Genomic DNA, 11,487 nt, shown 5'->3' with positions numbered 1-11,487 from the left:
GTTTATATTACCACACATAGCTCCTAACGCAAACATAAATGAATAAATCTGTTTTATTTATACTTATTTATGTATTTATTTTAAACAGTATAGTTGCTAATTGTACTTACAATTTTTATAAAGCGAGTACTGTTATATTAAATTTGTACAGTATTTTCTGCAATGTATATTTACACAAGTTATTTTTATACATCGAAGGTGTACTTGTAAATGAACACATTATAAAAGTATAAATAATTTGTTATTTAATTTTATGCAATTTCATTTTTGTTAGAATTTTGTTCCACCTTCTTCCTGTTTTCCAAAATCTTCTCTACCATTGCAAGCCCTTCTTGTTGTCTCTGTTCAGAACGTTTTGTTTTAAACGTTCTTTTAGTATGCTTTAACCGTTTCTTTTGGCTTAGTAAATGTTGCAATTGTTCCTTGATAGCTGGTATAATACGTATCTTAAATTAAGAATACATTATGTAAACATGTAAAGACATGTTAATACATACATTGTATTACTAAATCACAATTAATTATAATTGTAATGTAAAAGTATAATGCATTCATATCCATACATATTTCACGCGCATTAAAAAAGGAGAATTATTTGTAATTATTGATAAATAAACATTATAAGAGTACATTTAAGAGTTTAAAATGTTGATATACTAAGTGGTACAGCTGGATAATATCCATCATAGTTTTTTCCATCTTTACTGAAACATAAATGCGATTCCTCTAACGACCATTGGGTCACCACATCTATTTCTGGTATGCAAAGTTTTGCATGCTTCTTTATAATGTAACCCCATAATGAATCTACATTAACTTTAGAATTTTTTAAACGAAAGTAAGAACCCCAAAATGTTGAATTTAATGTTTTCTCATCTGGATGTGATAATCCTTGATGAACCATTCCTTCAGACATTTGTTCCTCTATTACAGTTATCGTATCACATTCTACGTACACGTTTGGTACATAAATATCTTGTACGAGATTATCACCAATGTATATGCAACGAGGGTCACTTCTTTTGGATACATATCGAAGGAATTTAAGGAGTCCTTTCCAATTACCCCTACTATATATCCCACCTTGTTTTAAGTTCTCGCTTTCAACTATATCACTCTCCTCATAATTTGTTATTTGAAGAAATGGACGTTCATCTGTAAAAAAGCCAGGCTTTTTTGCATAGCAAATAATAATGTCAAATAGAGATTTCCAATCATCTCCAAGAGCAAAAGTAGAAATGAAATCAGCAAAGTCAATATTCGATCCAGTAATAAGAAAAGTAGTACGTTGTTTCTTTAGATTTCGAATCCAAGATATAGTTTTTATACTACATTTATGTATATATTTAGCAGGATCCTTTTTTAGACTAGGAAAGAAATGTCCTTTTTCTAGTTTGAAAGATTCTTTATCGTACATCTTAATTAATCCATCTAATATATCGGGCCATACATCGTATGCATTCAAAGGTCCTCCTTGTTCTTCATCGAGAGTGTCTATTAATCTTGCAAAAATAAGAGACAATGAAATATCAAAGTAGTCTAATAAACTTCTTAATTTCATTGATAATGGACCATTCCATGTTGACAACATGTCATTGCAGAAAGCATCTGCAACCTCCCACCTTTGATGAGGATATATTTCCTTAATTTGTTCAATAGTTAATAAATTGGTTCCATGGCAAGCTCTTTGAATTATGCCATCAGCACATATTCTAAGTACATTTCCTCTTTCAATATCTAAGAATAATCCTTTTTGCATGAAATCTAAGTCCTTGTCACTTAATGGCCTTGATAAATACTTTGAATTATATTTTTTTTCTACTGTTAAATAGTCAGCTAAAGTTTCATACACCAAATGTACCATGTTTGTCACGTTATAACGTATAAGTGTATGGTCTAAATCAAACCCTATACAATCATAATCGGTAAATTTTAAAGTATTCATGTTGACATACGATGGGACAACTGACCCTGTTGTACAGCAACGTTTAAAGCTTATAGAAGGTGACAATAAGTTTTCAAAAGTTCTAAACTTTAAAGAAGTCTTTATCTGTTGACAAGATTTTAAAGACTGATTTAGTAAAGGCCAAAGTTTTATCATTTCTGAAAGATAATAGTAGACAGATATGAATGCACATTTTGTTTACAGGTAATTGCAATCAAACTAAAAACATTGTTTATTCAACAATAAAATCTGCATAAATATTTACTTCAAATATTAGTCTCCTGTGTAAAATAACCGAAAACAAATGCAATTCAAAAAATATAGTTTGAAATTACTTACTTCTGGTGGTATGTGAACGAAACGAATATTCCTTGCCTGGACGAAGAACATATCATAATTGTACGAATCCCCTCTAGGATCAGTGAAAACACAGTCTTTCATTACGATATTCATATAACTAAAACAATAAAACAAAACACTAAACAATAGGAGACTAGTAAAAATAATAAAAACACTCGAAATCGCTTACGCGTCTGCGTGCTCTACAATTCCATGAACTGACGCTTCATTTCGAAGGTCCACGGTTGTTCGTTCATTCACGACAGCTTTCAATAGAATTGAAAGGCTATTGAAAAATATATACCTTTCTTCTTTTGACTCAAAATTCATTACACCGCAAACAAAGTATCGAATAAACTTAATATCTAATAGATGAAAAACGTGACATGCAACCTAACACACCAGTTACCATTTTTACTACCGACCGCTTCGGCGGTGCTATTTGAAGCGAGGGTTGGAACGAAAGGTCTCAAACATTGCTGAAACGTTTTTATCTGTAACAAATAAAAGTTTTATTATCTCAATAAAACTTTATTCGAATAACATACATGCGCACAATAATATTTATTTGTTAGTTTCGCGATAAAACTACTGAAACGCGTATTCTTGTTGTACGTGGCAGTTATTTTGATTGCTGTCAAAGTAATTAATTCCTGTTGTGCTTAATTTTAATTCCTACACCTATAAGACTGAAATTTTATTCTAGTCAAAATCGATAACGTTGAAAATAACACAAAAAGCATTGCCTGTAACATCTATTTTATATTATAAAATTAGACTAATCACAAACGAGATACATACATGTAAGATAAACGTTACATGCAATGTTTTTTCATGTCATATTCCTTACCTTTCTCTTGTTACTTATCGATTCGAACTGGAATATAATTTTATTATATACCATTAAGTGCAGGGATTAAAACTTTAAATCACTAAATAGAGGTCTGAAAATAACTGTTTATAACTTTGAAAATATTCTTAGCAACATGTTGCTCCAAGTTTGATCCGTGAGAAAAAATGGAACTGTTGCAATATTTTCTAAGATTGGTAGAACCTCAAATGATACACAAGAACAAATTTTCAACGTTTACCGACCTTGATTTGCAGTTGAATTACCTTAAACAAAGAGGTCGCTTCAAACCATTGATATTTTATGAAGTTGATATTTCAGATTGTGTAATACCAACATCCGTAAAATGAAATATCTATTCTACATCTGATCTATGACACTAATTCGTAATATGAAATATCTATTCTACATCTGATCTATGGCACTAATTCATAATATGAAATATCTATTCTATCTCATTTGTAGAACAATTTCCTTACATACTCACACCCTCTGTCGTTATAGACGCTGTCTGTACACAAAATTAACTTTAAGTATAGTTCGAGACATTCGCCGTTAGGTGGCTATATAATTTTACGACCAATTTTCTTTTTAAATGAATTATCAATACAAGGATTAAACTATTACATATTAAATAATCATTGCGCTTTAAAAATTAATTCCAATACGTGTAATCTAAACATGACAAATACTGTGAAATACGAACTATCCGTAACTTCAGGATATTTTAACTTTATAATGCATTATAAAGCGATTAATAAATTATTACTTTTTCAATACATATTATTACATTTTTAGAATAAATTCCCTCCTGATAACAAGATCCGTATGGCTAGTTTTACATTGGATTGGCGTTTAATCATATACCATGGATGCATGGACGATGAACATATCACGCATCCTTAGTGCATTCCGACTTCCGATTGGTAGAAATATAGCGTTGCGCACTACGTAAGAATGTGCGAACTTATGTATGATACGTATATCTGAGATATGAAATTCACTTATTATACATACTATGCATGTGTGTTCTTTGATCGTTATGAACAAGCACATACTTGTATATAATTATGTAATGATATTTGCAAATTAGGTTACCAACCGGATAATAGATAACATAGAATCAGACATTCTGCTAATAAAACATCAAAGTGTTAAAGTAAGTGTCGCGCGAATTGGCTCATATGTCATTTTCTCTCTCGTAAAAATCTTAAATTTTACTTCTTCTCCTGCAAAATCATTGCGTGCTTCATTTGGTTTAGCGGTACGCACGGACGCATTCGACTTCTGCATAAAAACAGAATAATTTCATCGTCTTTTGTCTGTCAATGATCGTCTGTCTCACTTGGCTTGGTGGAGTTTGGAGCTTGGTGTTGAAAAGGTTCTTGTTCATAATGTAGAAATCAATATTTCAAACAACTTTTCTAGTGTCCTCGTTTGTTTAGTATTTCTATAGATACATGATTGTAGCCAACAGTGAAAATATATAATTGATAAACTTAAAAACACAGTAACCGGCCGTTTTAAAGCGGTTGGAGAAAAATATCCTTCTACCGACACCGAATTTCGTACCATACACTTGCATATGTTTTAACTGTCGATCATCGTCATGTGTTTATAGAAACACTAGCAAGCGGTGTTTCTATATTTACGCATACATTGTCATGGACGGACAAACTTGTATCCTGATTTCAATATACAGTATCGAAAGTTTTTTCCAAAAATCTTGAAAACTAAGGTCAATCACTTATTATATGTAAAGGAAAAACTTGTTTAAAATATTGATCTCTACAACGTATTTAAAAATTAACAAAAATCACGTCTAGAGATCTCTTTAATAATTTTGTCCTTGAACTTATCTCCGCCTACCTTCGGCGATCGATATCGATATTTTACAATATTGTTACAGATACTGGATTAAAATATTGATTATAATTTCATCGAAGTGAGTACAAATTTTATAAAACTCAATATTAATTTTGCGCAATTAAAAGTAAAAAACAAATTTCGCGAAATTTTAGATTGATTATTACATCTATCAAAATTTATTTTTTATTTTACAATATTTATTTTTATCATTTAAATACGAATAAAGTGTGTCAATTGAAATTCTTGTCCTTTATTTATTTTGTCTATTCCGAGAGCGAAATACGAAAGCAAAAGTGACTGTCATCTGTTTAGTTGGAGCATTCACGGATATTCTGTTAACGTTGCAAGTACAAATAATCAAGATGTATAAAATAAATTTACTTGGTGAGTTTCAATAATGAATATACATATACGTTTATGTATTGATCAAAAATATTATTATGTAATTTTTTTTTTCAATAAGTTACACAAAATGTATCTACAGTATTGCGTACTGTTTCTCGAAATTTTGTTGGCTTTTCCATGCTACCAGAGACGCACAAGATGCTTAAAAAAACCTGCAAGTAGTTATTCTTACATGTATTTATTTGTAATCATTTTCCCTAATGGATTTTATTGCAGTACCTTTCAATTAATATCTATAACATTAACTACATTAAAATTATGTTTGATATCTAATTATTTATAATACATAGCATATAATAATTATTATTGCAGGGATTTTGCAGAAGCAGAGTTGAAACCAAAAGCAGCAGATATTGACAAAAAGCATCTGTATCCGAAAGAACAAATTAAGGAAATGGGAAAATTAGGTTTAATGAGCATAGCAGTGCCTGAAAGTTTAGGCGGAAGTGGATTAGATTATCTGGCCTATGCCATCGCTTTAGAAGAAATATCCAGAGGTTGTGCGAGTGCAGGTGTTATAATGAGTGTGAATAATTCTCTTTATTTAGGACCAATAACAAAGTTTGGCAATAAGGATCAGAAAGATAAATACATTACCCCTTTCACAAATGGTACAAAAATTGGATGTTTTGCTCTTAGTGAACCTGATAATGGTAGTGATGCAGGTGCTGCTTCTACCACTGCTAAATTAGATGGAACTAACTATGTAATGAATGGTACAAAATCATGGATAACAAATGGGTACGAATCAAATGCAGTTATTTTATTTGCTACAACAGATAAAACAAAAAAGCATAAAGGAATAAGTGCATTTATAGTCGATAAGCCTACAGATGGCCTTTCTCTTGGTAAAAAAGAAGATAAGCTAGGTATTCGAGGTAGCAGCACTTGTTCATTAATATTTGAAGATTGTAAATTACCAGTTGAAAATTTGTTAGGAGAAGCAGGAATGGGTTTTAAAATTGCAATGATGACTCTTGGTATGAAATAAGTACACAGCTACACCAGTACAACATTGGGAAATGTTGTATTGTAATGTTTGTTTTACTTCTAGATGATGGTAGAATAGGCATTGCTGCTCAGGCTTTAGGCATAGCTCAGGCCTCTTTCGAGTGTGCGATTGAATACGCAGCAAAACGACAAGCGTTTGGTAAACCTATTATTAAGCTACAAACGATTCAACAAAAAATTGCCGACATGGCACTAAAACTAGAGAGTTCAAGATTATTAACATGGCAGGCAGCTGTAACTAAAGACAGTGGTAAACCGTATACGAAGGTACGGTGTAAATTACAGTTGTGCATGCGTGAACATAATTTCATTAACGTTTTCATTTGGCAGGAAGCTGCTATGGCAAAGTTGTCGGCATCCGAAACATCTACTTTCTGTACTCATCAGTGCATACAAATTTTAGGCGGTATGGGTTACATTACTGACATGCCGGCGGAACGTCATTACAGAGACGCACGTATTACTGAGATTTATGAAGGTACATCAGAAATACAAAGACTAATCATAGCTGGAAGCATTATCAAAGAATACAGTCTCAATTGAAACTTTTTAATAGAACATGTATCTTTTCTTTCTCACCTAAACTGTTTATACACGAAAAATTTTTTGTACACATTTTTATATTGTATTTTCATTTTTTTCACGCGAGAAAGAGTCAATAAATTTCACATATAATATGACTTCTAATTTTATTAATTTCTCTTCTTCTCATATGACTCTGTGACACAAAATATGTATGTATATGTGTAAGTATGCAAAAAATAGTAATTATGCATCCATACACATTCATATACATAATAGTATTTCACCGCTATTAGCCCTTCGGCAACATTACAGGAATTTCTATTCACGATTCCTATTCTGCTTGTCATGATAAGAAAGCCGGTAGACTACCTATTAAATTAATACTAACGCACAGAGCTGGTAGACGTGCTCACAATGACATTTTATTTTGAAACCCCCATGAATATCGAAATCCGATGAGATCGCGCACCCAACTTAAATGCTAACAATCACAACTGAGCAGCACAAATTCTGATACTCCCTTCATTGAGATTTTCAGAAATAAGTCAATAATTATTTCGCCTAAGTTGACTTTCTAATACTATCTTAAATACTACATTATAGATCCCAGTATAACAGGTAACAGTACACATACAATTTGTGCAAACGACAATTACAGTTCGCTTTCAACTATATTTTAAATCAATTATTCTTTCTTGCATAAGCGAACATGTCGGATATGAATAATACTACGCACTTAAATTCGGTTTGTTTTACAGAGATCTATTGGAATGCAAAGAAATATATAAATATATATAACATTTCAATTTGAATTTCATTGTATGCCTCTTTTTTATATACAATAACGCACCTTTTCGACGTTTATCCGACGTTGCAAAGAAATAGTTTCAACTCTTTTCTCTTCTTTTCTACGTACATATGTATATCAATTTAATTATTTCATATAGTTACTTCCATACTTTCCACGAACAATTGGTGTTAATGTAATAATTAGAATCGTAGTTTAATTAAACATTCATCAATTTGGTCCTAATTCGGATGCATATTGTTTTCTTCAACGTTGAAATCAAATGCAGGAAACGTAAGAAAAGCGTAATCTATAACCTACTGACCATTTGCAGTTTTACCTAATCTGACAGTAACATTGCACGTTAGTAAATTGCCATAAAATTAGTCTCCGCTTGCAGAGCTGCTAAAATACTTTTCTTTTTTTTTTTCTCATTATTGTACATTGTATAAGGCTTAAAGAATTCAGATTATGCCGCGTAAATTCGTTAGAAGAGCAGAAATTACATCAAGTGCGACAATGTTCCTGTTTTCCAACGTTAACACGATAGATCTAAGACAAATCATGGAATTTGCTATTGGACTTAGACTATGATCAAACTCGCAGTTTGTGTATCAAGTATCCTTGTTTGTGTTTTGTAGCAAGCAGCTTGAATTGCTTGTCTATTAGTTTTAGTACCAAACTACTATGGTGTTAAATAATAATTAATGCTTTTTCCACCTATATTGATTTTTTATCGGACTGTACTCTTTTCTTGAATATTTTACACATCATATAGATCGAACCGTTTTGCATCAGTTCTCCTTCTTGTTATTGGCTATATTATAATCTTTGACTGTAGATACATTTGTCTAAAACGCTTGTAAATGTAAATAAATTAAAATCATAAGTAGTTTTAATAGACACTGAATCTAGACATGTAAGTCCTGGAAATTGTCCCGATCCTGCAGGATCGCCTATGACAAAACGTATGTGAGTGTATTTCCATAGGTATGCGCATGTATCTGAGACATATAAGGAAATTGATTTAATCACCCATAATAGAAGCTGTCAAAGCTTCACTCGTCGGCTCGCATACCCCTTACTTCTCCTTGATGTCTTTGCTGAAAGAGAAAAATTGGAATAAAATTTTTTTATTATCCGTAACACAGAGACAATAATTTATCGATTTAAATTGTAAAAATTATTCACCCTATCTAATTCTTCTTTTGTAGACGCCTCAATTGCTCTAATATCTTCCATAGTTAGACCATGCCAACGATCTATCCAACAAAACACTTGCCTATGGAAATTAGTAAACAGACGCCTTTCTGCTTTTTGAATAAAGCTTTCAACACGATTTTGTAGACCAAACCATTTAAATTCAGAAGTAACTAGCTTGTAGCATGTCATCACAGGGTCAACATTATTCTTCCAATCTTTGCCAACAAGGGGGCCCCGACCTGTTTTTACAGATTTAAACTTGGTCGGATCTTCATCTTCTTTGTAATCGGTATTCGCAATCGGATCGTTCGCGATGTCTATATGTACTACTTCTCTCATCTTTAATTTATCAGGAGATAATTCGTGAACCTGTCAATTGATAATTATAAATTATAAATGTAACGTACAAAATAGAGTTACATATGTATTGTTAATGATTTTATACATACATTATGTTGATTTCCTACGTCATTGATGTGAAACGATTCTATCATAATTACAAAATTTTCTTTCATATATCCAGGATTCTGCGAAAAGAAGCAACATATGAGTCTACGAATTACAAAACTGCAGAAAATGTTATACTCAACATGCTTGACAACATTAAGTTATACTTACAGTTATAACAGTTTTACAATAAGGATAAGCATTCCAAGCTTCTTCATGAATTTCCAATGAATTCTTTGGTAGCATAATACGAATGAAACCAGGCACTTTACTAGCTAAATGATAAATCTTGTACGTATATTGACCCGAAGAATATTTCCCACCGAGTAAGGGGTAATCCGTGAATGGCTCATTTTTGAGCACCTCTATACCCTCTCCACCTCCTGTATTGTTTTTACTTGCCTCTGCTACCGAGTATAGCTGAGCCACTTGATACTGCCACAAAGCAAATTACATTTTACAATATATTTACCAATATAGATTTCCTTTGTTACATAATTATTCGATCTTGAAAAAATGAATCTCATCGCGTCTAATTTATTGTGAAACCGAAATATAATTATTTCTATAACTTTGAATACTTATTATAATTTTGTTCCCAAGGATAAAAGAAAATGCAAAGAAATTTAGGAAACCGATATTAGTAACATTACCGGTAACTAAGATAATAATTATAGACTGCATTAGAACTAATTACACAAAGAAGAACCACATATTATATCACAATAAAATTAACATGAATCGACAAATTTTCTCAGAGATATAAAAATGGAAATTTCAAAACACATTGCGTTCAAGATACGTGCATGTTTGAAATAAACGTTAATTAAATGAATTGCAATTTTTTCAAATTGCACGATATCTGTGTACAAGGTCTTCTTTTTGTAACGAAATAACACGTCTCAAAGTGGGTCATTATAATAAGTTCTTGTTGTTCATTAAATACATACCTCTTCCACTGTAAGGGGCAAAGTAACACGGCTGTAACAGAAAAATGACTTGTATTTGTAGTTTATTTACTAATATGTAAAAAATGCTTACACATCTTTAATGCATGACCTTGAAGACACTCAAGTATGAGATTAAAGTATCATACATCAGGTATCCAAAATCGAACATTAAACGTAACATAAAACGAACGAACTTTTGGAGGAAAGTTACTTATCGGTCAAAACGAAAAGGTAACCATCGTCTCGTTCAAAATTTCGTTAGTACAGATCACAAGGGATGAAGGTATTCCCTCTTCACCCCTCCAATCCCACCCACCGTTAAAGATTAGTAACCATATCCCGAGAATTGGTTTTAAGTGTTCGACCAGTAACCGTCTATCGCGCTGTATGAAAGTAACAATGACTAAACTCGTGATAACTTACAATTCTTTAATAAGCATTTTAACAAGTAGAGCACATGGGCTGCAGTAATTTCAGTCCGACCTGCACACAGCACCACCCTTGCTTCAGCAAATTCACTCGCGTTATCTCTCAACCCGCAGTCATACGCATACAACAGCGCCGACTTCTCAACCAACTGGCACACACTCGAACCAGTCAGTAGCACTACACTGCCACGGCCACCGAAAAGCACCTATACTTGCACACACGTGTCCATCGAATTTCTCCCACTCTTGGCTCACGGACACTTTGCAAATGACGTCATGCCGACATACCTAAATCCTAGTTCGCATGCGTGCCAATCACCTATCAATTTTAGTATTATTTCGATATTTCGGGGATTTTTGATAGTATTACGTTTGCAAACATGTCGATTATCAAAAAATTATTATTAATTTATTCTTCGTAAAATGTCGATAACGTGTATGTATCTACAAAGTACGTATGCCCACGTTAATACGGTATAGTTCGTGTTTGATATATAATTTAAATTTGCATTTTATAGCGCAAATGTAATTCGTATTTGAAAAACAAGGAAAGCGACCATAAATTTTATGAAAATAGATGTAGATTGGTTTCGAAATAATTCGTAATATGTATCGAAAACACAATGAACAATACTGCATACGACTACTTTCAATTTTCATAACTTTTTTCGATGTAAGACGATTAAGTTATATAACGAGATTAATTACGTAATACCGTAATAACAGAT

At 32.1% G+C, this 11,487-nt stretch overlaps 3 protein-coding genes across 11 annotated transcripts; 1 reads left to right on the top strand and 2 right to left on the bottom strand.

Moving 5' to 3' along the window:
• Window positions 1–452: 452 nt before the first annotated feature.
• Window positions 453–3,122, bottom strand: Nt5a (5' nucleotidase A). Of its 2 annotated transcripts, none has more exons than XM_076321111.1 (5): window positions 2,833–3,122; window positions 2,694–2,778; window positions 2,475–2,570; window positions 2,285–2,402; window positions 453–2,103 (listed from the first exon to the last, which is right to left on the bottom strand). In XM_076321111.1, the coding sequence occupies exon 5, from the start codon at window positions 2,099–2,101 to the stop codon at window positions 641–643; it is 1,461 nt and encodes a 486-aa protein (XP_076177226.1). In that variant the 5' UTR covers window positions 2,102–2,103; window positions 2,285–2,402; window positions 2,475–2,570; window positions 2,694–2,778; window positions 2,833–3,122; the 3' UTR covers window positions 453–640. The 2 variants fall into 2 exon arrangements, with proteins under 2 accessions (XP_076177226.1, XP_076177228.1); XM_076321113.1 differs by having other exon boundaries at window positions 2,285–2,357.
• Window positions 3,123–4,180: 1,058 nt separating this feature from the next.
• On the top strand, window positions 4,181–7,099 carry Arc42 (Activator-recruited cofactor subunit 42). Of its 7 annotated transcripts, none has more exons than XM_076320004.1 (7): window positions 4,181–4,293; window positions 5,044–5,079; window positions 5,316–5,387; window positions 5,467–5,566; window positions 5,721–6,388; window positions 6,463–6,686; window positions 6,750–7,099. In XM_076320004.1, exons 3-7 carry the CDS (start codon window positions 5,366–5,368, stop codon window positions 6,960–6,962), a joined length of 1,227 nt encoding a protein of 408 aa, XP_076176119.1. In that variant the 5' UTR covers window positions 4,181–4,293; window positions 5,044–5,079; window positions 5,316–5,365; the 3' UTR covers window positions 6,963–7,099. The 7 variants fall into 7 exon arrangements, with proteins under 7 accessions (XP_076176119.1, XP_076176121.1, XP_076176123.1 ...); XM_076320003.1 differs by lacking the exon at window positions 4,181–4,293 and adding an exon at window positions 4,300–4,515; XM_076320005.1 differs by lacking the exon at window positions 4,181–4,293 and adding an exon at window positions 4,539–4,872.
• On the bottom strand, window positions 4,951–10,953 carry Vib (phosphatidylinositol transfer protein vib). Of its 2 annotated transcripts, XM_076320012.1 has the most exons (7): window positions 10,755–10,953; window positions 10,332–10,362; window positions 9,553–9,816; window positions 9,384–9,461; window positions 8,923–9,303; window positions 8,767–8,834; window positions 4,951–8,687 (listed from the first exon to the last, which is right to left on the bottom strand). In XM_076320012.1, exons 1-6 carry the CDS (start codon window positions 10,769–10,771, stop codon window positions 8,790–8,792), a joined length of 816 nt encoding a protein of 271 aa, XP_076176127.1. In that variant the 5' UTR covers window positions 10,772–10,953; the 3' UTR covers window positions 4,951–8,687; window positions 8,767–8,789. The 2 variants fall into 2 exon arrangements, with proteins under 2 accessions (XP_076176127.1, XP_076176125.1); XM_076320010.1 differs by having other exon boundaries at window positions 4,951–8,834; window positions 10,755–10,949.
• Window positions 10,954–11,487: the final 534 nt, after the last annotated feature.

This window comes from Ptiloglossa arizonensis, chromosome 9 (genome assembly GCF_051014685.1).
Source record: "Ptiloglossa arizonensis isolate GNS036 chromosome 9, iyPtiAriz1_principal, whole genome shotgun sequence".
Taxonomy (NCBI): Eukaryota; Metazoa; Arthropoda; class Insecta; order Hymenoptera; family Colletidae; genus Ptiloglossa; species Ptiloglossa arizonensis.
The sequence above is the reverse complement of the archived record's forward strand: the minus strand, read 5'-3'. Positions and strand labels throughout refer to the sequence as shown.